Source organism: Anolis sagrei, chromosome 4 (genome assembly GCF_037176765.1).
Source record: "Anolis sagrei isolate rAnoSag1 chromosome 4, rAnoSag1.mat, whole genome shotgun sequence".
In the NCBI taxonomy this organism is placed as follows: Eukaryota; Metazoa; Chordata; class Lepidosauria; order Squamata; family Dactyloidae; genus Anolis; species Anolis sagrei.
The window spans coordinates 204024463-204050676 of record NC_090024.1 but is presented as its reverse complement, the minus strand read 5'-3'; the positions used below and the strand labels follow the sequence as shown (position 1 = coordinate 204050676).

The following is a 26214-nucleotide window of genomic DNA, read 5'->3' as shown; positions in this document are numbered from 1 at the left end:
TGATCCTAATGTAGCTGTGTTTATTTACCCACAATAGGCAAAATGAAGAAGAGCTATTTCCAACATTCTTTGCTCAGCATGTGCAAACAGTGAAACAGAGAAGAAAGAGAAATATATGGAAGTTTGTCTCAGTAGCTATAACTCTCTTCTTCCAATTTATTTTATTTAAATTCACATGTTCACATGTTCACAATGTTAGGTATTTTTTGGGCAGGGGAATTGTCTTTGTTTTACTTAGCGTGGGAATCTATATTCCATACTAATTCAGCTTTTCCTACCAAACTTTCTCTTAAAGAAGTCATGCCCAGGAACACACCACTGTCTTGTCTAATGCCAAGTTCCACTGTTGCTGACTGATCCAATAGAAGAAAATGGCAACAGCGAAGAGAGGCTGCTAAAGGTGAATAGATACTGAGCCAGAATTTTACTTACTACCATCCTTTTGCCATAGTCCTATATTTGTGTCTTATGGCAAATTGAACAGCTAAACTTAAGGAAGGACTCTACTTTGGAGCACGTTAGGGATGTTAAATGATAATGTGCTACATGCAGGTGACAGACCTCCATTGTTCTTTGGCTTACCTTTTATGGCAAGTCCAGCTTTGCTACTTGCTTCACCTAGCTCATTGATGGCCACCACCATGTACTCGCCAGCATCTGAGGCTGCAACTCCTGGGATCACCAGTGAACAGACCCCAAGGTCATTTTTGCTGAAGAAGGTTGGATCTTTGGAGATGTTCTTGCCATCTTTGTACCAGGTTACCCGAGGTGGTGGATAGCCAGTCACAGCACAACTCATGTGACAATCAAATCCCAAAGTCACTACATGAGGTTTCAGTAGAACAAGGAATCTTGGAGGTTGTTTTTGGTTGATTCCCTTGTACTTTGGAAGTTTTACTTCAAATTTACCTGTATTTGACACAAAAATAAACCCAGGGTGCATATTATATTGACATATAATCCTGCTAATATTGATTTAGTAAGAGTTGCAACAATTTTTGTGTGTTTATTAGGCCTGGGTAACAACGGAAAAATTTGTTTCTAAAATCGATTCGTTTTTTGGGGGGTTTTGCATTTCGTTATTTAAAATAATTACAAAATTTTCCTTTTAAAAAGTTCGATATTTACGAAATTTCGTAAATGTGAAAAAAATTACAAAACATTAACGAATCAATTTCCGAAACAATAACGAATCGATTCGTTAATGGCAGACGCGACCGCGAAATACGCTAAAAAACCTCCAAAAACGTCTGAAGCTTCCCTCTCCCTCTGTTGTTGAGTGTTGGTGTGATATTATAATTTTTTTCACTAATTAAACAAAAAACAACCATAAAACTTGCCCCAGACATGCGGAAATAATAACGAAACGACCTCAAAACAATAATGAAATGAATACAATAACGAAATACGAAGCATTTACAAAACTATTTAAAAATTCGTTTTTTAAAAAAATTGCTCCAGAATGGTTCGTTATCGTTTTGTAATTAAAAAAATTAACGAATTATTAACGAATTACGAATTAACGAAACAAAACCGCCCAGCCCTAGTGTTTATGATTCTATTAGATAAAGGTACTGGAGGGGCAATAACAGGGAAGGGCAACTGCCTTTATTGTGATTGTTGTGTGAAGAAAGTGCAGAGAAGTAGTGTCTGTCAAATTGAGCTAATTGGAGGAAAGATGGGATAAAATGTAATGCATCAATCGATTAAATCATATTTACCCCTTTCCTTGTGAATACTCCAGGGCTGCACAGTTTCTGAAGGCTCACTTACTCCCATACAATTTTTTGCCAGAACTCTGAAGAAATAGTCCCGGCCTGGAACAAAATTTGCAACAGTGCACTTGTTGGTGTATATCAGATCAGCCACCATATGCCAGGATCCTTTGCTGGAGTCACGTCTCATAACCATATAGTTTAGATTTCTGTCTCTCTTTTCTGTTGGGGATGGCTCCCACATCAGAGTCACTGTATCAGGGACTCTTTCAACAAGTTGTATAGGACCAGGAGCTTCTGGGACATCTGCAAACAGAAAAAGTAACATCTGGAGGCACTGTCTGAACTTTTGAGATGAGACGTGGATAATATATACATTATAAAAGTTGAAAAATTATGAAGAGAAATGCCATCTTATACAAAGCCAACAGAAGGCTCTCCCCAGATTCATTAATCCATTAATATATGGCTGCTCTGAGCTTTAGAGAGAAGGAAAAGGTGGGTGCATACTATTTAAGAGTTCATCTTCATTTTCCCCCAGCAACTGAAATGAGCAACTGAATTGCAGCTTTCTTCCCACTTTCTTCCTTCCCTACTAGAGCTTGACAGCTGCTAAATAGTGAGAGGATGCAGAATTGCCCATGAAGAGTTATGCACACATGCAGGATCTCTGTCAACATGCATTTTGTTCAGGAGAATTGATGGGATTGGTGAATTGTTTAAAACCTCCCCTCCCCTTCCAGCAACATATATTTCTTAAATTAGATATATTTTGTTTCCATTTAAAAATAATTTTCTATAAAAAATCCGGTTTGCCAATAATGCATAGCTAATAAATTTTCAGATAGCCTCACTGTACAATAGCCTACTTTAGTCTGCTACAATCAATATTTTAATTTGTCAGCTACTCCCTTTATTAAAAATGAAGATGTAAATGGATTCATATTTTCACAATGCTGTCATTTGTTTGAGCTTGTTACTTTTTTTATACCCTAAGAGGCAGGGATAAGGAGGATTCAACTTAAAGAATCTTAAATCAGCGTTAACTTTGAGCTTCCATATGGAAAGGAGCCAATCTTCACCCTCTTTGTCTCCCAGACAGAAATGCCTGTTGACAGTTGGTACAACTGTTTTTGTAAACTGTAAACCAAGGGGCTGACAGACTGTGATGACTTGTGGCTGGTATCTTATTCCATTGCTGACAGTTGCCCCAAAAGGCCTGCTATGGTATGTACTCCATAATCCCTTTTTTGGCAGTCCTAAATATGCTGACTTGTCACATCTAAATACTCCACAGGCCATATCCTAAGAATATCAATAGACACATCTGCTTACACACGAAGTGTTATTAAAATAACAAAGGACTATTATTGAAGCAGGAATATGCCATTCAACCGATTTTCAAGGTAAGAGATCACAGATAGTACATGTACTCTTGCAATCTCATTCCATCTTTACCTAGAACTTGGACTAGGAAGCTGAAGGTCTCTTTTTTCCCATGTTCAGATTTCAGGACAATGGAATAATGCCCGCTGTCAGAAAAGTCAGCTGCTGGTATAATAAGTTGGCTCACACCTTCTCTTGTGGCAGTTGTGGCCTTTGCAGTGAGAACATGCCCATCCTTTAGCCAATACACTTCAGGAGGAGGGGAAGCCTGTCAAGTGGAAAATAGATAATTGGCTTACGCTCCTTTTTAATACAATATACAGGTTACATAGACATGGGATGGTCACTTGTAATTTGCAGAAGCTACTTCCAGATCATGGCTGTAGGCTGTAAATGTATGCTGACAAAAATTACATTGGGTCCTCTTCAGCAATTTTCTCCTGAGGCTTGTTACCTATCTAACAGTGAGAGCTTTGCAGTAAAGGCACAAAGACTTAGATGTAGCACTGTAAAATATGGGTTACTCAGAACTTGGAATTTTTTTGAGAACTACAGCCTTCAGAGAATTAAATCCTCCAGCTACCAATAGCCAGTTGTAGCATGACCAGAATCCTAGAGCTGGAGTTCAAAAAGTAATTTTTATAAAACCTTGTATTATTCCACATATGAGGAACAAAAATGAACAGTTGAGTTACATTACTTCTAAAAGAATTCTTCTCTTTATGAGTGAAACCCAGCACATAAAAATATGGTACATTTATATAAAGGTAAGTTACTTTTTTGAAAATGTGGTAGTATTTTTAAGGGTCAAACGTATTTCTGGAGTTGAATCAAGCCCATTGTTGTTATGTGTTTTCATCTCAACTTCAATTTTCTGGGGCTGCATTGTGGCCAGATGTAGTCAAATGATGTTTGCTATTGCTTTCTCGTTAGTATGAGAGAGTAAGTTGCCCAAAATCACCCAATGGATTTTGTTGATTAAGTAAGGGATCAAATGTAGTCTCCTAGTATGCTAGACCAACACTCAAACCACTACACCACCTTGGTCCTGCAAATCAAGTCTAAGGAACATCATTTGGTCATCCTTAAGTAGGCTACAGCCCTTTCAGTTCATACAAAGTCACTTTTCTTTACACTTTTCAGTAGTCATTTCTATACAACTAAGACGTAATAGGTATAAGTAATGGGCATATTCCAGAGGAAACTATATCAATTAGTTTGCTGAAGTTTCCCATTCCAAATCAGTAGAAACTTAAGATTCCTGTATTTAGCTTTATCAAACAAGGGTTTCTGAATTCACTTCTACCAGCAAAGAAATACTTTGTATTCAAGACAGACATCGCTAAAGAAGTAAATTCAACTGAAATACAATGAGCAAATAAGCCAATTATAGGGACTTTATCACATTAAGTGAGGGATTCGCCACTGAATTATGGTGAATTAATGGTGTCCCAGAGGGGAACATGGAGAACCCATCACCCCACATTTCCTGACTTACCGCTAGCCTCATCCCACAGGAGAGAAGCATCCTGTCCGGCTTCCCCTCATTGTAGCAAAGATAACACAGGAAGCCTCCTATGTTGCCATGGCAGTGGTGTACACAGCTTGCTCTCCCCTTTCACCACATAGCCAAGCTAGAAGTAGATGTACATTGTGCAATGGGCGCAATGGCAAAAGGCGAGAGCTAGCAGCGTATGATGGGAAAATTGCACCATCTGATGAGGTTGTAAAAGTGTGACAGTGCTATAGATCACTTACCATTAGGAAAATGTTTTCAACATTCCTATGGTGACTATAAAGTGGCACAAAAATGACTTATAAAATGAATTCAGAATCTGTACAATAATATAAAGTTTTCAAGTTATACGATTAACTTTCTAATATAAGAACCCGATTTACTTAAGTAAGAATAAATAGACAACATAGGCAACATAGACAATTCACTTACTTCAAAGGGAATGCGTACACGAATGGTATCACCTGCTTTTACAATCATAAAGCTTTTGACAGTGTCCTTTACTAAGACCTTGGGTTGAACTGAGAAAAAAGAATATATTATACATTTCAGCTTACATTATATAGAGAAATATAGCATTCTGTAAATAAATGGAATGGTGAGAAAAATTGGCTGCAAATCTTCCACAACAAGCACCACTCAGTCTAAATGTTCACAAATACTGAATTACTTTCTACAAATAATTTGATCATCCTAAACTCTTGTGTATAAGTCATATTATATTATGGAGAAATCTCAAGTGAGATTGGCGGGGACGAGGAGCAGGGCCTGCTCGGTGGTGACCCCTCACCTATGGAATTCACTCCCCGGGTAAATTAGATCAGCGACATCCCTCCTTTCCTTTAGAAGGAAATTAAAAACATGGATTTGGGACCAGGCGTTTGGGCAATCTGGCAGATGAATAAAGGACTACGATGACTGATAGAAATAGATAATGTAAAACGAAATATGGACTCTGAGTTGGCGAACGCTGAGCTTGAGATTGGTTTATTGACTGTGATATATATTGATTGTTTTAACTGTCTTAATTGTTTTAATTGCTGTTTTACACATTTATCTGTTTTATTGTGTAGGCATCGAATTGTGCCTTTTTGTAAGTCGCCCTGAGTCCCCCCTCGGGGGCTGAGAAGGACGGGGTAGAAGTACACGAAATAAATAAATAAATCAGTAATGTTCTTATATTGGCTGAAATTAGGAAAAACCATTTTCAGTTCCATAATAGATTCAACTACAGGTTGCCTTAAGCTGGAAACAACATATTATGTCTAGTAACTGTTGAATACTGTATTGTCCATAAATTTATTTCGTGATCAAAATGAAAATCTTGTAAAGATGAATCAATAATTGCATAATTCCAGTAGTTTAACAGTAGCAGTTGCAAGCATGGAAAATCATTTATATGTTGTATTTCAGAATAGGTTATCTCGTTGTAGATCTTCAAATGCTTAAATCTTTACTTACCAATGGGAGGTATAGTTTGAACATAACTGTCAAGTTCTACAGGTTCACCAAATCCACCATCATTGACTGCTCTCACCCGAAGGAAGTACATTTCCCTGGGTTTTAGTCCTCTAACAATATATGCTGTCATTGGTATTGGGAGGGCATTACATTGGGTCCACTTCAGCATATCAGTGTGTCGCATTTCTACAATATAGCCTTTGACAGGACTTTCTTCTTCTTTCCCTGGTTTTGTCCATGACAGTGAGATACTGCAGTAGTCAGTATTCACCACCTTAAGATCCTTCACTGGACCAGGAGGCTCTGAAAAGAAAAGATGAATACATATGTCTAAAATCAGGAAAAAATGTATTTAAATGCTGTGTCCACTATTTGTCTTTGTTCTGTTACTCACTGTAGTATATTAATTTATCATTTAATGACAGCAAAATGTTTTAATCATTTATAATTTAGTGGAAAATGTAATTCTTCGTTTAGCCTGTCTTTCTGTTATTCATTCCTTATTCTTTGCCTTGCTGCAATACATTTTCCTCATCATAATTTACCGACATCTACACCATTCCTTCTACAATATAAAGTATTAATAAAAGTAACACTTATTTCCAATTTTGTAATTAACATTTTTTTCTTATGCATTTGATTCATGGTTTGTTCTGTGGATACAATTAATAACGATTTGTACCATCTGGGCATTCCTCATTCAGGGTGTTTTCTAGATTACACTTTTAGGGCGTTTCTAGATCACTTAAATCCATTCGGAGAATGTTGACGAAACCTACTCTGAAATCCCCAAAAATGGGCTTTCCCGGCAGGTGACTACATACCATTCCGGTAACTCCTGAGATGGTATCCAGCCATCTCTAAACCCCTAAAAATGGTTAAACACTGCAATTAGGTTTCCTTGTATGCCTCCTGGAATGTATCAATGATGCAGAAGGAGGTGGTTGGGGGAAGGAGAGATCCCCCACTTCCTGGCATTTCATTACTACATCTCAGGAGGCATGCAAGGAGGCCTAAAGATGTCCTGGTAAAATTTTGACAGTTTTTAGGGCTTTGGCGGGGGGGGGGGGGGGAGAGGGGTTATGAATGGGATGGGTGCCGTCTCGTATATTTGGACTCCAGGAGTCCAAAAGGTGCAAGCTCGGTGTGGGGACTGACCCCCGGGTAATCCCAGAACTATCTGGTAGTTTTTCCCCATGGGGCCCATAGTCCATTAGAACCGGGCCTTTCAGGAAGGATCAGACCTAATACGTTATCTAATTATTTCATCATACAGTAGGGTTTTCCTGCTTTGTCTTGAATTAATTCACTTTTACATAGGCGTCCAAAGGACGCCACCAGTAAAAGTACTAGAGTTTGCGCACTTTGGGCCCTGTCTGAATGGACCCTCAGATATACTAATTTGGCAGGACAGAGGCCCCGTCTACACTGCCATATAATATTCAGATTATCTGCTTTGAATTGGATTATATTCGTCTATACTGCCATATAATCCAGTTCAAAAATATAATCTGGATTTTATATGGCAGTGTAGATGGGGCCTGAGAAAGGTAGGTGGATGCTGTAATTTAAATTTGATACTGCAATTTAAATTTACATTGGAACAATGGTGCTTATCAAGAAATCAGTTGAATTTATGAGGGTAGGGAATATTTTGTGTAAAACATCTCTTTGGCCCCATCTACACTGCCATATAATCTGGTTTCTGAATGCAGATTAACTGCATTGAACTGGGTTATATGGCAATGCAGACTCATAGTCCAGTTCAAAGCATTCTGAAACTGAATTATATGGAAGTGTAGATTCAGTCTTTCTATCTTGCTCTCTCTCCTCCATCGCCTCATTTTCACTATGCTGCCCATATACATTTTCTCTGCTGTGCTTTGTATTACTTACTCATCGGGTCTCGAGCAAAAACAGCTTCCGAAGGTGCACTGGCTTCACCAGTTCCTGCACTATTAATAGCAGCGACACGGAATTCATACAGCAATCCTTCTTTCAGATCAGTCACTGTATATTTCTTCTCTGTAGAACAGAATAATACAATGTGGAGTAATTACATTCCAAATATGGTGTGGTTTTCTATATCTAGACTATAACAGTTCTTTGACCTGATTTCTTCCTATCACTAAGGGAAAATAATCCCAGAAAAACTGATTAGAAAAAGAAATCCAAAGAAATCTGGAAGAAATTCTAATCAGACTAATTGTTCATGTACTCTACATAAGTTTGTGACATTTGTTCAGTGCCTTACTTACGTATAGCTGTTATCCATGTGGTCCCCCATCCCCCTTTGTGTACTATCCTTGTTACTATTGTATAGTGTAAGGGACAAGAGAGGAGGTGGGTTGGACCCTGTAAATAAAAATGAGGTGGGGAGGGGGGTAGAGGGGAAGAAAGGATATGGCCAAGGACCGAAAAATCAAACAACGAACAAAGCAGAAAGCAAGACCTTGTCTTTAGATTGCGGCATGGAGGGGGAGAGGTGTTCCATTAGCCGAGGGGCCCCCATAGAGGTCATGGTGGGAAGGAGGAGATGCGGGAAAAGGAGACCTCGAATTCGGCCTAATTCGGACCGCTTATCCACATTAACAACCCCCAACCGGTCTCCTAAGGTAAATTGGTGTAACCAGGTGAGCGGGCCCTCCGGTTTGAAGGTGGTGTTGTTGAACGCCAGATCTGTCAACGGAAAAACGACCTGGATCCAGGATTTAATCCTGGAGGAGCGGGCAGATCTGGCGTGCATCACGGAGACCTGGCTGGATGAAGCGGGGGGCGTAAATCTCTCCCAGCTTTGTCCTCCAGGTTTCTCCATGCAACACCAACCAAGAGCCGGAGGACGGGGAGGCGGGGTCGCAGTGGTCTATAGAGATTCCATCCATCTGACCAGGAGTCCCATCCCACAGACCACAAATTTCGAATGCGTCCACCTGAGGGTGGGTGACCGGGACAGAATAGGGATTCTTGTAGTGTACCGTCCACCTCGCTGCACTACAGTCTTCCTGCCTGAGCTAGCGGGGGTGGTCTCGAGCCTGGTGGTGGAGTCCCAACGGCTTCTTGTGCTGGGGGACTTCAACATCCATGCCGAGGCAACCCTCACAGGAGCGGCTCAGGACTTCATGTCTGCCATGGCAACTATGGGGCTGTCCCAACAAATAACTGGCCCCACCCACTGTGCTGGACACACATTGGACTTGGTCTTCTGCCAGGGATGGGAGCAAGGTGGCGGTGTGGAGGAGCTGTCTATCTCTCCGTTGCCATGGACCGACCACTTCCTGATCAGATTTAGGCTCACTGCGCCCCCTAACCTCCGCAAAGGTGGAGGACCCATTAAGATGGTCCGCCCCAGGAGGCTTATGGATCCGAACGGATTCCTGATGGCTCTTGGGGAGTTCCCCGCTACCTCGGTAGGTGACCATGTCGAGGCCTTGGTCGCTCTCTGGAATGGGGAGATGACCAGGGCAATTGACAGGATCGCTCCGGAACATCCCCTCTCAAGTAACCGAGCTAAACCAGCTCCTTGGTTCACTGAGGAGCTGGCAGCGATGAAGCGAAGGAAGAGGGAACTAGAGAGCGTGTGGCGCTCGGACCCAAGCGAGCCAAATCGAGCACGGTTTGTGTCCTTTCTAAGGGCATATGCCGCGGCAATAAAAGCCGCAAAGAAAACTTTCTTTGCGGCCACTATTGCGTCTGCAAAAAACCGTCCGGCGGAGTTGTTTCGGATTGTCAGAGGTCTTTTAACTCCCCCTACCTCAGGTGGGAGCCCTGACAACTCGGCCACGCGCTGTGAAGCATTTGCTCGGTTCTTCGCAGACAAAGTCGCTTTGATCCGTTCTGGGCTGGACGCCACATTAAATGCAGTCTCGGTGGATGTGACACAAGCACCTGCTTGTCCTATTTTGATGGATTCTTTTCAGTTTGTGAAACCCGAGGATGTGGACAAGATACTTGGAGGAATGAGGCCTACCACGTCCATCCTAGACCCCTGCCCATCCTGGCTTCTGAAAGAGGCCAGAGGGGGATTGGCTGAGTGGGTAACGGTGGTGGTTAATGCCTCCCTTCGGGAAGGCACGATTCCAGCGAGCCTAAAACAGGCTATTATAAAGCCGCTGTTGAAGAAACCATCACCGGACCCCACCAAATTTGACAACTTTCGGCCTGTTTCCAATCTTCCCTTCTTGGGCAAAGTCATGGAAAGCGTGGTGGCCTCACAACTCCAGGTATTCTTGAGAGACACGGATTATCTGGATCCGGCACAGTCTGGCTTCAGACCGGGACATGGTACCGAGACGGTCTTGGTCGCCTTAGTGGATGATCTCCGCCGGGAGCTAGACAGGGGGAGTGTGTCCCTGTTGGTGCTCCTGGACCTCTCAGCGGCCTTCGATACCGTCGACCACGGTATTCTTCTGGGACGCCTTGCAGAGATGGGCCTTGGAGGCACCGCTTTGCGGTGGCTCCAGTCATTTCTGGAGGGTCGTACCCAGAAGGTGTTATTGGGGGACTCCTGTTCAACACCACAGCCGTTGACCTGTGGTGTTCCTCAGGGCTCCATACTGTCCCCCATGCTGTTTAACATCTACATGAAGCCGCTGGGTGAGATCATCCGGAGTTTCGGGGTGCGGTGTCATCTGTACGCAGATGACGTCCAACTCTGTCACTCCTTTCCACCTGCTACTAAGGAGGCTGTCGAAGTCCTGAACCGGTGCCTGGCCGCTGTGACGGTCTGGATGAGGGCGAACAAACTGAAATTAAATCCAGACAAGACAGAGGTACTCCTGGTCAGTCGCAAGGCCGAACAGGGTATAGGGTTACAGCCCGTGCTGGACGGGGTCGCACTCCCCTTGAAGGCACAGGTTCGCAGCTTGGGTGTGACCCTGGACTCATCACTGAGCCTGGATCCCCAGGTTTCGGCGGTGACCAGGGGAGCATTTGCACAGCTTCGGCTCGTGCGCCAGCTGCGCCCGTACCTTGGGAAGTCTGACTTGGCCACGGTGGTACACGCTTTGGTCACATCCCGCCTCGACTACTGCAACGCTCTCTACGTGGGGCTGCCCTTGAAGACGGCCCGGAAGCTCCAGCTAGTCCAGCGTGCGGCAGCCATGTTGTTAACCGGAGCGGGACGCAGGGAGCACACAACGCCCTTGCTGTCCCAGCTCCACTGGCTGCCGATTAGCTACCGGGCCCAATTTAAGGTGCTGGTGTTATCCTACAAAGCCCTAAACGGTTCCGGCCCAAAATACCTTGAGAACCGCATCTCGGCCTACGAGCCCACGAGGACCTTAAGATCATCCGGGGAGGCCCTTCTCTCGGTCCCGCCTGCCTCACAGGCACGCCTGGCGGGGACAAGAGAGCGGGCCTTCTCGGTGGTGGCCCCCCGGCTGTGGAACTCCCTCCCTGCTGAAATCAGACAGGCGCCTTCCCTCATGGCCTTCCGCAAGGGCCTGAAAACCTGGCTCTTTGAGAAGGCCTTCAACTAAGTGCTATGTTTTTGGAATGACCACCGGAATGGACCATGACTACGAGATTGATTATGACCCTAACAAGACGAAGCGGATTTTTAGTTAAGTAGCTGTGTATTAGTAAGATGTGTGTTGTGGTCCTGATTTATTGTAACCTGTTGTCCTTTGTGTTCTATGTTCTGTACACCGCCACGAGTCGCCTTCGGGCTTGAGAGTGGCGGTTAACAAGTGCAAATAATAAATAAATAAAATAAATAAATAATTACAGCCAATTGCAGTATATAATAGAAACCAACCTGTTATTATATCCTTCCATAGCTAAACTAGTCCTCTAGAAGAAACTACCTGAATATTCCGGCAAACCTTTCACCCACTGACTCCACTAGAAATGTGTTAATCCATTACCTGTTATGGGCAAATCTGTGACGGGTATCCAGGTATTGCTGCCTTTCTTGCTTTTCTCAACGGTGTATCCCAAGATCCGAGAGTTTCCTGTCTTATGTGGTGCTGCCCATGAGAGTGTGATGGCACCCCTGTTGGCACTGATAATTTTAGGAGGACCAGGAGGACCAGGAAAAACTAGGGAAAAGAGAACTTGTCATAATTATGGTTTTTTAAAAATGCAATATTCTAAAATAGAAGGATTTTCTAAGAAATATTTTCCTCAAATTGATCTCAGATCAATTTTAAACAAATTGTCAATAAGAAAAGAAAAAAGTAATGCTATCCTGGGAAGTCAGCATTGTTTTTTTATATATCTTTTAACAGGCATATTTCAAGTTAAAATTCATTCTGTTCTAGATCTTTCATTAGTAATATCTTGCTGCAAAAATGACAGGAACTATAAAGTTCAATTCTTTACTCTGTATAATATGTTATAGCAGGCTTGCTGAATAAACCACAGTGTGCATGTGTTGATGTATACGCCTTGTGTGTTTTTATTTTATCCTTCAATCACTTGATTGAACGGACGAACTAAAACTGCAGTAAACTATGCCTAAATAAATTGGGTTCATAAACCACCTTAATGTTGTCTTTTGAAACCTGAGATAGTCTCATAAGCATTAATGATAAGTTCTCATTCTCAAGTTTGTCTATTTGTAGAAGGGTTGCAGATCATTCACATTGTGGATTACTTTCCTGAATTAACATGATCTGTAAATACAGCCCCATATTACCTTTATTAATGGTGAACAGTGGCCTTCATTTTGGGGGGAAACAAAGTAAGCTTCTGAGAAGGCTTTTTAAAAAATAAATAAAGTACAGAATTAAGATTGGACATTTTTGTCTATCACTGGGAACCTGAGGATTTTTTCAGAGCTGAACTACCTGGAGGGAAACTTCAGTTTCAAGTTAAAATTAACTCTGGATACCTTTGAGCTACATTTCAGTCAAGTGCTACAATTTTTGGTGAACTGGAAAAGATATTCATTGCTTTCATGACAGTTTGACAAACAAATATATGGAGAGACCCCACCATTACCTTTGGAAGCTGCCATCACTTCATCAGATTCAAGCACTTCACTGGTACCCTCTGCATTCACTGCCCTCACCCTGAAGTAATAACTCTTGTCTTGTTCTACTTTGTTGGTGGTGAAAATAGTGCTGTTTCCAGTGGTTTCTCCTAATGTCACCCAAGTCTTTCTGCCAACTTGCTGCCTTTCAATAACATAACTCTGAATTGGTTTGCCACCATCATCTTTGGGGGGCTTCCACTGGATGGTTATGCCACTTGTGGAGGTCTCCACAACTTCTACAGGTCCAGTTGGTGGCTGTGGCTTATCTGAAATGAGAAACAATGAGAACATAATGAAAAAGGTTTTGCCTCTGAATTAACAGTGAAATGTTTTCTTTGTCTCTCTTTTTCTGTTGAAAGAAGCTGGTAAAATCAACACAAGGGCCCCCAACTTTATGAACGGAAGACTTAGGAGAGATGTAAAGCGACCACTGATTAGCTTTCAATCTGTTTTGTAGCTTTTTATGCTAGAATACCAGTTTATTGGGACTGAAAAGCTCGTATGTTACTGTTATTCATGTCTGTTTCACCATTTCCAAATGTGCTACTGTGTGTGTGATTAGATTTAATACCCTATGGATATTAAATTGTTCATGACTATTAAAATTCACCATCATTTTCACCATTTCATGCTTCACCATCATAACTTCTTGAATACTAGTGATCCTCACCAATCTGATCTTTATTCCTAACAAGTGTTGCATGTTCTTCTTTACCTGCTTCTAAGCAGCACTTCAGATAGTGCCAATAAAATGGTAAATGGTGGAAGCCAAGATATATGAAGGATCACTGAAGGAGCTGGGTTATGTTTAGCTTGGAGAATAGAAGGTTAGGATGGAACATAGTAGCCACATTTAAATCATGGAAATATTGTCAGTATTAATATGAGTATTAAACATTGTTTCATGATCTCACGCATTATGAAAATAACTGCTTGAATACTAGTGATCTCTCACCAATCACTATCAGTTTGAGAGTAGCTTCAGTGCTTCCACTTTCATTTCTCAGTTTCACTTTGTACTCTCCACAGTCCTTCCGGTTTGCACTGGATATGCACAGGCGAGTGTAGTTGTCTGAATACTCAGTGTTGATCCTGGCATCATCCAGAAGTTCACCCTCATCTTTTAACCAAGATGATCTGATTGGCTTCTGGCCTTCAAATGGGATCTTCACTATAGCATTCTTTCCTGCCTTTACCACTATCGGTTCCTTTTTCAGTTTTTCTAGAAGTGCAGAGTCAACATTTGGAGGATCTGCACGTAGAAAAAAAAAGATATGTCATGTTATGTCAAAAATATGATGGAAGTTCTGTTTTTATTAAGGTTGATAATAGAAATGTAAATCCACAACTATTTCAACTTTACATATAAGGACTGATATTTATGATAGCTTCCTTCTCAAGAAAAAATCTCATATATTCCTTCACAGTATTCTTATATTCAAATACCTCATAATATTGTAGTGAATTATTCATGGGTGGGTGGGGACTAGGTGTCTGAGGGAAATTGGCATTAAATTAGTTTTCTGTCAAAGAGAAACATTTTCTGTCCATAAAATTCTGAGGGGTGGGAGGTGGTGGTTAGGATAATACACCTGCAATACTTTGGTACACTCATATACGAGGAAAATTTGCACAAAATTCTTGATCATTTATTACTCCTATTGAATGTCCTAAATGTTGGGAAGTGGTTCCCTTATCCTGGAAATGAATAATTACACATTTTCCTCTCCTTCCTAGCCCACAACCACACTAGGGGCCTCTTCATGTGCCATGCCATTTCACTGGCAGTTGCCAGTGAAACAGCAGATGTGTGGGTTGCATTGTGATGCCCCTTGCACCCCCCTCCTTCCCCCATCATATGATGGGGATGGGACAATGTGTGCTGCTACCCTGTCCCTGTCCTCATATAGGCAAAAGGAGAGGAAAGGGCAGGATGACACCTTCACCATTTGGAGCCACGAAGAAGAAGAACTCAACAGGTTCCTGGACCATCTTAACAGCATCCACCCAAAAATCCAATTCACCATGGAAAAAGAAAATGAAGGAAGACTGCCTTTTCTAGATGTCCTAGTCATCTGCAAAGCAGATCAACAATTGGGTCACACTGTCTACAGAAAACCCACACACAGAGATAGATATCTACATAAAAACTCCAACCATCACCCAAGTCAAAAAAGAAGCACAATTAAAGCCTTGGCAGACCGTGCAAAAAGAATCTGCAAACCCCACCTCCTCCAAGATGAACTGAACCACCTCAACTGGGCTCTCCAGGCCAATGGATACTCCACCTCTGACATCAGAAGAGCTGCAAGACCAAGAACAAGCCACGAGAGTAAAGATGAAGATCCACCCAGAGGAAAAGTGTTCCTGCCATACATCAAGGGAACCACTGACCGCATAGGGAAGCTGATGAGGAAACACAACATACAAACAATCTACAAACCCACCAAGAAAATCCAACAACATGCTACGTTCAGCAAAGGACAAGAGGGATCCTCTCACCTCTGCAGGAGTCTACCGTATACCATGCAGCTGTGGACAAGTCTACATAGGGACCACCAAATGCAGTGCCCAGACACGAATCAAGGAACATGAAAGGCACTGCAGACTACTTCAACCAGAGAAGTCAACCATAGCAGAGCACCTGATGAACCAGCCTGGACACAGCATATTATTTGAGAACACAGAAATGCTGGACCACACCAACAACCACCATGTCAGACTACACAGAGAAGCCATTGAAATCCACAAGCATGTGGACAATTTCAACAGAAAGGGAGAGACCATGAAAATGAACAAAATCTGGCTACCAGTATTAAAAAACTCTAAAATTACAACAGCAAAACAACAGAGAGGAAAAAACCAGGCACATCTTAACACCTCTCAACAAAAGATTTTCCCAGGCTCAGCCAGGCCTTCAAATGCTAATGAAGGTGGTCAGTTGAAACATTCACACCTAGCTCCAGCAGGGAAGAGCTCTTTGCCCCACCCCAGCCATTCCACAGATATATAAACCCATTGTCCTAATTCCAACAGACCTCACTACCTCTGAGGATGCTTGCTATAGATGCAGGCGAAACATCAGGAGAAATGCCTCTAAAACATGGCCCTATAGCCCGAAAAAACTCACAAGAACCTAAAGGGCAGGTAGCTCCATTGGAGCTATCAGAACAACACTATCCTCTCTGTGGTGGCAAAGGAAGCATCTTGTAATGATTCTCCTCCACTTCAGAAGGAATATGGGTGAGGCCAAACCAACATCATCAGATGATGCTTTCCAGAAAAAAAAATTCCCATGTGAACAGGCCCTAGGAGATTATACTAGGTCATATGTGGACATTTGCTCTTTCTAGTTGAAAATGTATGAGGGGAAAGAAGAAAGAAGGAAAAGTATGGAAGGGAGAAGGGAGGGAGGGGAGGAAGAAAAAGAAGGGAAGGAAGGAAGGAGAAAAGGAAGGCAAGAGGAAAAAGTATGAGGGCAAAGAAGGAAAGAAAGAGAAAAGGGAGAAGGAAAAGAGGGAGAGGGAAGGAAGAAAGAGAAGGAATGGAAGGAAGAGAAAGGAAAGGGTGCCTAATTTTGGCCCCCTAATTTGTCTTAACTAATACAAAAGGATATATGATATATTTTCTTTCTGCAACAACATAGGGTGATTAAACTTGCCTTCAACAAATATAGACGCCTCTGTTCGAACACCTTCAGCTTCAAATTTGTATTTTCCAGCATGCTTATCTTGTACTTCATCTATTATTAGTTTGTGGAGTGAGCCCTCTTTCTTAATGGAGATTCCATCCAGGTCTGTTATCTTGCCAGAATATAGAAAGAAGGAGGGAAAAATATTTTAGAATATGTAATTAATATTCAAATAACTACAGATTGCATTCTAATCTATATGTAAAAACATTTTCTCAATTTTCTGAAATCATATGTCTGTTGTTCAAATACCACTAAGGGATCTTTGTGTGTTGGAAGCAAACAAAATGAGAGGCTGTCAAAGAAAAAGAGCTCTTTTTTATTTGCTGCATTTTTACCCTGCTCTATCTCAACCCTGAAGGGGACTCAGAGTGGCTTCCAAACTGGCAACAATTTGATGCCAAAAGAAACAAAAACATACAAGTACAATATACATTATACATTAAAATCAATACTACTAATAAAATCATAACAATCAATACATTAAATAAACTGTTAAAAGCTCAAAAACCCAAATCATAATCCAGGAGACATTCCAATTATATTTCAGTCACGCCATAGCTGCCAACTGCACTGTGCTACTCTCCGAATGCTTGGTTCCATAGCCAGGTTTTAAGTTTCTTTCTAAAGGCCAGGAGAGAGGGGGGCAATCTAATTTAACTGGGAAGGGAGCTCCAAAGCCAAGGGATCACCACTGAGAAGGCCCTGTTCCTTGTCCCCACCAACTGCACCTGCGAAGGAAGTGGGACCGAGAGCAGGGCCTCCTCAGAAGATCTTAGCATTTCAGCTGGTTCATAGAGGGAGATACATTCATACAGGTAAGCTGTGCCAGAACCATTTAGGGCTTTATAGGCTAAAGCCGGCACTTTGAATTGTGCTTGGTAGCAAATTGGCAGCCAGTGGAGCTGATGCAGCAGGGGCATAGTATGCTCCCTGTAGGCCATTCCAGTGAACAATCTGGCTGCCTGTTGGACTACTTGAAGCTTCCAAACAGTCTTCAAAGGCAACTCCACGTAGAATGCATTGAAGTAATCTATTCGAGATGTAACAACAGCATGGACCACCATGGCCAAATCTGGTTTCTCAAGATATGGGCACAGCTGGCACACAAGTTTTAATTGTGTAAGAGATCCCCTGGCCACCGCTGAAACCTGGGGTTTCAGGCTCAGTGATGAATCCAGGAGAACTCCCAAGCTATGAACCTGTGGTTTCAGGGGGAATGTAACCCCATTCAGCACAGGCTGTGAACCTATATCCTTTTTAGCCTGTTGACTGACCATGAGTACATCTGTCTGGATTTAATTTCAATTTGTTCTCCCTAATCCAGATCGTCACAGCTGCCAGGCACCAGTTCAGGACATGGATAGCCTCCTTAGCAGTGGGTGGAAAAGAGTGATAGAATTCAATGTCATCTGAGTACAGATGACATCGAACTCCAGATTCTGGATGATCTGTCCCAACGGCTTCATGTAGATATTAAACAACATGGGGGACAATACTGAGCCCTGCAGGACCCCACAGGACTCTTACACATGACTATCTGTTCTTACGATTCTTAGAGGCACATCTGGTTGGTATCTTGTTGTTGTTTCAAAATTTGTACTACAAATTCTACTAAATTCATGGCACCTAGGAGACATTTTACATATGTGAGACTCTACCCCAGAGAGTCTTAAGATTTTTATCTGTAGGTAGAACAAAGCCAACAGAAGGCCTAATGCTGACATATGCCTTGGATATAATCCATAGAATCAAAGCAGATAATCCACATCATCTGCTTTGAACTGGATTATATGAGATTGCACTGCCATAAAATCCAGTTCAAAGCAGATAATCTGGATTTTATCTGGTAGTGTAGAAGGGGCCTGAGAGGGTTAAAAATAAGCAGTGTAGCACACAATTGAGTAATGACATCTGTGCAGAGGAAAATTTGTGTTTGAAGTGCTGGGATTTGGGATTGTTGATCCACTTTTTCTTTCTGAGTTGGTTTGAAACAATAATATAAAACATTTGTTCCTCAATCTTGCTATTGATACTGTCTGAATTAACATAGTTTAATAGTCTTCTGCTGTATGTATACTTTTCTCCAATCATTCTTGCCTCTTAATCTTATGTTGTTTTAATAGAGCGGTTTCCCTTTTTATTGTTTACTAGCCGTGCCCTTCCACACGTTGCTGTGGCTTAAAGTAAGAATTTTTGTAGTAGAGGTAGCTGTCTGGACTATTATGAAGAGAGGTACCTATTCCTTGACCCCTCTTTATCTCCCTTCTGCTTTTTCTCCTTTCTTCCTTCTCCGCCTCTTTCTTTCATTGCTTCCTTTGGTTCTATCCTTCCTTCTCAATTTCCTTCCTTCCTCCTCCCCCCCCCCCCCCCGCCGTCCTTTCTCTCTTCTTCCCTTCTCTCCTTCCTTGCCTCCCTGGTTTTTTTTTTTCATTCTTTCACTTTTTATTTCCTTTTCCCCTTCTTTCCTTCTTTACCTCTTTTCTACCTTTCCTCCCATTTTTCTTTCCTTTCTCTTCTTCCTTTTTTCGGTACCTTCTTTCTTTCTTTCCTTCCTTCTCTCCTTCTGTCCATCCTTCCTTCCCTCTTTACTTCCCTCCTTCATTCTTTTCCACCCTCCTTCTCTCTTTCGTTCCTTCCCCCTTGCCCTCCTTTATTCATTCCCTCTTTTTTCTCTGCCTTCTTCTGTCCTTCCTTCCCATGTTCGTTCTTCCTTCCTTCCTTCCTTCCTTCCTTCCTTCCTTCCTTTCATGTTAGGGAGATCTTGGCTTTAGCGGTGCCTCCTGTTGTTTCTCTCTCCTGTTGCTTTCTACCTGCAGCCTAGGCGCTCAGAGCATCTTCCTTGTTCCCCTTCCCTTGAGCTCTGTGCCCACTTCTCCCACCACCGCCACCATCATCTTGGGCTTCCTCTGTAGCTGGCAGACAGCGCATGCCGAGGCCAGAGCACAAAGATAGCGGGCGCCCCAGACAGGTGGTTGCCATCCTCTATCTATCCTTGGAGGCCAAACAGAGCAGGAAACACTAAGTCTTTTGGACTTCAATTCCCAGATTCCTTTCTCACTGTCCAAGGTAGCAGAGGCTTTTGGGAGTTAAAGTCTAGTGTGTGGGAATCACTGTGAGGAGCTGAGCCTGCCTCCTTCCTCTCCTCCCTCCTCCCTTGCCTGCCTTCACCTCTGTCTTCCCTTCACCCCTTGCACTGAGTCTCAGGCAGGCCATGGCTGCTCGGCATCCTGTTACTGCACTCCTCCTGGCGGCTGTCTTGGTCGGTCCTCCAGAGTCAAATGTGGGGCCAAACTGCATCTGTTCTACAGTGTGCGTCGGAGCCGCAGCCTGACTCCATAGCAAGGCCCCATTTGGCACCAGTAGGGATGGCCAGCTCCCTACGGATGGTTGGTGCATTGGTTTTCCTTCGCATGTGGGGGAGGGGTATTCGTGCATGTGCTGTAATTTATTCTTTATTTTGGGGATTTAAAAGTCCCCTTTGCTGTTTCTTTTGGTGGGTTTTTTTTTTTGAGTGATGGACACTCCTTGGTTTAGTAGGTGTCGTGTGGCCAAATTTGGCAGCAATTCATCCAGTGGTTTTTGAGTTATGTTAATCCCACAAACAAACATTACATTTTTATTTATATAGTTTCTGTCAATCTGATTTGAAAATAAATTTCATGAGACCTCCTCATAATGTTTGCAGTTTTCAACTGAAGGCAACACAGCCTAATATGAAAAGGCATACCTTGAAGCCATCTTTAAACCAGATTCCCTCAAGCTGATCATTGTTAAGGCTGCAAGATAAGACTGCTTGTCTTCCTTTCTGAGCATGGACATCAAACAAACCTTGAGTAAAACGACTGTACGGTTCTGCACAAAGAGAGGTTTATGTCTATTTTTAAAAGGTGTATATTTGAATGTTACATTTTTAAAGACAGGTACAAAGTGGCAATACAATACCTCTTATGTCATCTTCCAGCAGACTTCCTCCTCTCCGTTTTCTGTCTCTACCACTTGAAGTATCAACTGAAATAAGTCCACTGACATCTAAATCTGACAGCTGTCTTCTTCGACTGCCCAACCATCCTCCTTCACCATGCCCAGTACCAACAGCACCAATTTCATGTAGCATACTGTCCTTGCCATACAGCCTATCTACTCCTCCAGCTCCACCAGTACCTACTCCAGCTGGAAACCCATCCCTGCCATAGAGGCCACCTGCTTCCCCATAACTGGATCCACCTGCCATGCTATAAATTCCACCAGTACCACCAGTACCTGCTCCAACTGGCATACCATCTTTATCAAAGAATCCAGCTCCTCCCCTAGCCCCGCCAGGTCTACCAGCTCCTACCCTATCCAACATGCCATCCTGCCCAAAGAGTCCAGTTGCTCCCCCAGAACCACCACCTTCACCTATCATGCCATCCTTGTCATAAAATCTACCTGCTCTTCGAGCTCCGTCTGCTACTCCAGCACCAATTTCTCCCAGCCCACTAATATCCCCAGCACCACCAGGGCCTATCCCAGCTGACATGCCATCTTTTCCATAGAATGCAGCTGTTCCCTCAGCACTTCCTACTCCAACTAGCATACCATCTTTACCATACAGTCTAGCAAACCCTCTAGTATCACCAGCTTCACCACTACCATTTAGCATGCCATCCTTGCCATGGAGTCCATCGACTCCACCAAAAGCTGCTTCACTTTCACCAGATACAGTTATCATGCCATTGATCCCTGCTCCAATTGGTTTGCCAGCCTTATCATACAGTCGACTACCACCTGTTCCAATTGGCATGCCATCCTTGTCATACAGTCCCCCAATCCCTGCTCCAATTGGCTTGCCATCCTTATCAAAGAGTCCACTAATCCCTGCTCCAATTGGCTTGCCATCTTTGTCATAGAGACCACCAAATCCTGCTCCAACTGGCCTGCCATCCTTGTCATAGAGGCCACCAACCCCTGCTCCAATTGGCTTGCCATCCTTATCATAGAGTCCACTACTACCTGTTCCAATTGGCCTACCATCCTTGTCATAGAGTCCAATACCACCTGCTCCAATTGGCTTGCCATCCTTGTCAAAGATACCACCAAGTCCTGCTCCAAATGGCCGGCCATCCTTGTCATAGAGTCCACCAACCCCTGCTGCAATTGGCTTGCCATCCTTGTCAAAGAGTCCACTAATCCCTGCTCCAATTGGCTTGCCATCTTTGTCATAGAGACCACCAAGTCCTGCTCCAATTGGCCTGCCATCCTTGTCATAGAGTCCACTACCACTTGCTCCAATTAGCTTGCCATCCTTGTCATAAAATCCATCAATTCCTGCTACAATTGGTTTGCCATCCTTGTCATAGAGTCCACTACCACCTGCTCCAATTAGCCTGCCATCCTTGTCATAGAATCCACCAACTCCTGCTACAATTGGTTTGCCATCCTTGTCGTAGAGTCCACTACCACCTGCTCCAATTGGCCTGCCTTCCTTGTCATATAGTGCACTACCACCTACTTCAATTGGCCGTCCATCCTTATCATAGATTCCACTACCATCTGCTCCAATTAACTTGCCATCCTTGTCATAGAGACCACCAAGTCCTCCACCAACTGGCTTGCCATCTTTGTCATAAAAGCCACCAATACCTGCTCCAACTGGCTGGCCATCTTTGTCATAGAGACCACCAAATCCTGCTCCAATTGGCTTGCCATCCTTATCATAGAAACCACCAAGTCCTGTTGCAATTGGCTTGCCATCCTTGTCATAGAGTCCACTACCACCTGTTCCAATTAGCCTGCCATCCTTGTCATAGAATCCACTAACTCCTGCTACAATTGGCATGCCATCCTTGTCATAGAGTCCACTACCACTTACTCCAATTCGCCTGCCATCCTTGTCATAGAGTCCACTACCATCTGCTCCAATTAACCTGCCATCCTTGTCATAGAGACCAAGTCCTCCACCAACTGGCTTCCCATCTTTGTCATAAAATCCACCAATCCCTGCTCCAATTGGCTTGCCATCTTTGTCATAGAGACCACCTCCACCTTCTCCAATTGGCCTGCCATTCTTGTCATAGAGACCACCACCAATCCCTGCTCCAATTGGCCTGCCATCCTTGTCATAGAGTCCACTACCACCTACACCAATTAACCTGCCATCCTTGTCATAGAGAACACCAAGTCCTCCACCAATTGGCCTGCCATCCTTGTCATAGAATCCACCAATACCTGCTCCAATTGCCTTGCCATCTTTGTCATAGAGACCACCAAGTCCTGCTCCAATTGGCTTGCCATCCTTGTCATAGAGGCCCCCAACACCACCTGCACAACCATGTCCACTAACTTCCGCTCCAATTGGCTTGCCATCCTTGTCATAGAATCCACTAATACCTGATTGAATTGGCTTGCCATCTTTGTCATAGAGACCACCAAGTCCTGCTCCAATTGGGCTGCCATATTTGTCATAGAATCCAGCAATGCCTTCTCCAATTGGCTTGCCATCCTTGTCATAGAGACCACCACCAATCCCTGCTCCAATTGGCTTGCCATCTTTGTCATAGAGACCACCAAGTCCTGTTCCAATTGGCCTGCCATCCTTGTCATAGAGACCACCAATTCCTGCTCCAATCGGCCTGCCATCCTTGTCATAGAGTCCACTACCACCTGTTCCAATTGGCCTGCCATCCTTGTCATAGAGACCACTAAGTCCTGCTCCAATTGGCCTGCCATCATTGTCATAAAGATCGCTAAGTCCTGCTCCAATTGGCTTGCCATCCTTGCCATAGAGATCACCAACAATCCCTGCTCCAATTGGCTTGCCATCTTTGTCATAGAGACCACCAAGTCCTGCTCCAACTGGCCTGCCATCCTTGTCATAGAGACCACCAATTCCTGCTCCAATCGGCCTGCCATCCTTGTCATAGAGACCACCAAGTCCTGTTCCAATTAGCCTGCCATCTTTGTCATATAATCCACCAATTCCTGCTGAAATTGGCTTGCCAGCCTTGTCATAGAGTCCACTACCACCTATTCCAATTGGCCTACCATCCTTGTCATAGAGACCACCAAGTCCTGCTCCAACTGGCCTGCCATCTTTGTCATAAAGACCACCAAGTCCTGTTCCAATCGGCCTGCCATCCTTGTCATAGAGACCACCAAGTCCTGTTCCAATTGGCTTGCCATCCTTGTCATAGAGTCCACTACCACCTGTTCCAATTGGCCTGCCATCCTTGTCATAGAGACCACCAAGTCCCGCTCCAATTGGCCTGCCATCTTTGTCATAAAGACCACCAAGTCCTGCTCCAATTGGCTTGCCATCCTTGTCACAGAAACCACCAAGTCCTGCTCCAATTGGCCTGCCATCCTTGTCATAGAGTCCACTACTACCTGCTCCAATTGGCCTGCCATACTTGTCATAGAGACCACCAAGTCCTGCTCCAACTGGCCTGCCATCTTTATCATAGAGACCATCAAGTCCTGCTCCAATTGGCCTGCCATCCTTGTCATAAAGACCATCAAGTCCTGCTCCAACTGGCCTGCCATCTCTGTCATAGAGTCCACTACCACCTGCTCCAATTGCCCTGCCATCCTTATCATAGAGTCCCCCAATACTCCCAGCAGCACGAAGTCCACCAACCCCCGCTCCAATTTGCTTGCCATCTTTGTCATAGAGTCCACCAACATCACCAGTACTATCAAGCCAACCAAGGCCTGTTCCATCTGTCATACCATCCTTGCCATAAAGTCCACCCAAACCAACAGGACCACCAGGACCACCAAAGCTACCTAGCATACCTTCCTTCCCATGGAGTCCTGCAGCTCCCCCCACACCACTAAATTCACCTGTGACTGTGCCCCCTGATATACCATCTGTACCATAAAGTCCCATCTGATGATTATAATCATTAGCATTGTTTGTCCCAATTGCAGAAAACTGTCTCATTTTCCCATCTTTTCCCACATATCCCTCTTTTCCTAAGGGGCTAAACAATTCTGCACCACCATCTTGGCCTTTCTTATATTGGTCATCTTTGCCCCTGCTGGAGTCATCAAGATGGTCTTGATCTTCATGCCCTTCCCCCTGACGAAGCTTCTTAGCATGGTCTTCATTTAAAAGTTTGCTCTGCCAACCAGCTTTATCATTACTATTTCCTTCTGTCTGTTTTCGTTTTCCTTTAGCTGTATTATAAAAATAAAGACAATTAATTGAAAATGCAAGGTCATTTTGGGAAATGAATGGGAGATTATGTGAGAACAACTTTCCTTGTGACAAACAGACAAACACTTCATCGCACTAGAGAATAAATCTACTTTAAATCCCGTTTCTGCCTCCTGCAGAATTCTGGGGTTTGTAGTTTAGTGAGGCAGTTAAAGGTGCCTCCCTAAACTACAAACCCCAGAATTCTGTAGGAGGCATCAACCGGATTTAAAGTGAATTCATTCTCTAGTATGATGAAGTTCTTCCACCCAAATTATTACATTCTGATAACATGTGGCTCATTTCATCCTTTATTATAACAATATTTGAAGAAATTATAGGACATTTATTTTGTTTCCCATCCTCAAACAGCAGACAATGCTAACAATAACCAGCATATATATATATATATATATATATATATATATATATATATATATATAATCTCACATGAAGCCAAGAGCTGCTGGAAAGTAAAGCCATTAGATTGAATGCCTTCAAGAACTTAACAGAAGGTGGATGTGTCAGGTCAGTGGCCATGACACATGGCATCTAAAATGGAACAACAATATTCAGGTTAGTGTTAGGAGCAAACAACACTGTGCCACTACTGCTGGAGATATTTTACCGCACCAGTTATTTCTAAAGTTTAATAAAATCCTCCATGGAACTTTTTCTTTAAAGTGCATACAACAATAATATGTGTTAAACATGCTCAACCACAATTCAAACCCAAACCAATGTGTTAAAATTTAAAGAAGACTAAACAATAATGGCAAGAAGCCCTAAAGTTAAGCACACCAGTGAGTTCTTAGACATAGTACTGTTAGGTGCTATTATGAAAGAAATGGATTGCACTGGATTATATTGTGAGAAATCAAAATTAGATCACCACTCACATTCAACATCAAGCCAGGCGCTTGAAGTACGCCTTCCGATGTCAATGGTGTAAGTTCCTTTGTCAGAAGGCTGGGCGTTTTTGATGACTAGATGGTGAGTTAGGCCATCATTTGAGACTGAGATCTCATACTTGTCATTTGGCTTTAGTTGATTTTTTTTGTGAAACCAGACAGCATTGAAGCAGGGTTCATAGAGGGTACACTGAAAGACAGCATTTCCTTGCTCGTGGCATCTTGCCTCATCAAGTGGGTAGCGAAAATATACTGGAATGTCTGCAATACCAAATGGATGGTAGACATGTAACAGATTCTAACTATAGGGAAGCTTTGAGATACTAATTTGAGATGGAGGGCACATTCACAAGGCCCGTTGCTTTTAGTGATCCCTGGC

At 43.1% G+C, this 26214-nt stretch overlaps 1 protein-coding gene across 4 annotated transcripts in view; it reads right to left on the bottom strand.

Annotated features, from left to right (window-relative positions):
• Window positions 1-26214, bottom strand: part of IGFN1 (immunoglobulin like and fibronectin type III domain containing 1) — a 65753-nt gene that overhangs the window by 3346 nt on the left and 36193 nt on the right. For all 4 annotated transcript variants that reach the window (XM_060772550.2, XM_060772549.2, XM_060772551.2 and 1 more), the window contains exons 11-23: window positions 25824-26096; window positions 20691-24905; window positions 20476-20600; window positions 16716-16857; window positions 14010-14306; window positions 13021-13320; window positions 11943-12116; window positions 7975-8103; window positions 6079-6381; window positions 5050-5138; window positions 3174-3369; window positions 1722-2021; window positions 583-909 (exon numbers count right to left, since the gene is read on the bottom strand). In XM_060772550.2, coding sequence (XP_060628533.2) covers window positions 583-909; window positions 1722-2021; window positions 3174-3369; window positions 5050-5138; window positions 6079-6381; window positions 7975-8103; window positions 11943-12116; window positions 13021-13320; window positions 14010-14306; window positions 16716-16857; window positions 20476-20600; window positions 20691-24905; window positions 25824-26096 — 6870 coding nt within the window. The remainder of the gene's footprint in view (window positions 1-582; window positions 910-1721; window positions 2022-3173; window positions 3370-5049; window positions 5139-6078; window positions 6382-7974; window positions 8104-11942; window positions 12117-13020; window positions 13321-14009; window positions 14307-16715; window positions 16858-20475; window positions 20601-20690; window positions 24906-25823; window positions 26097-26214) is intronic.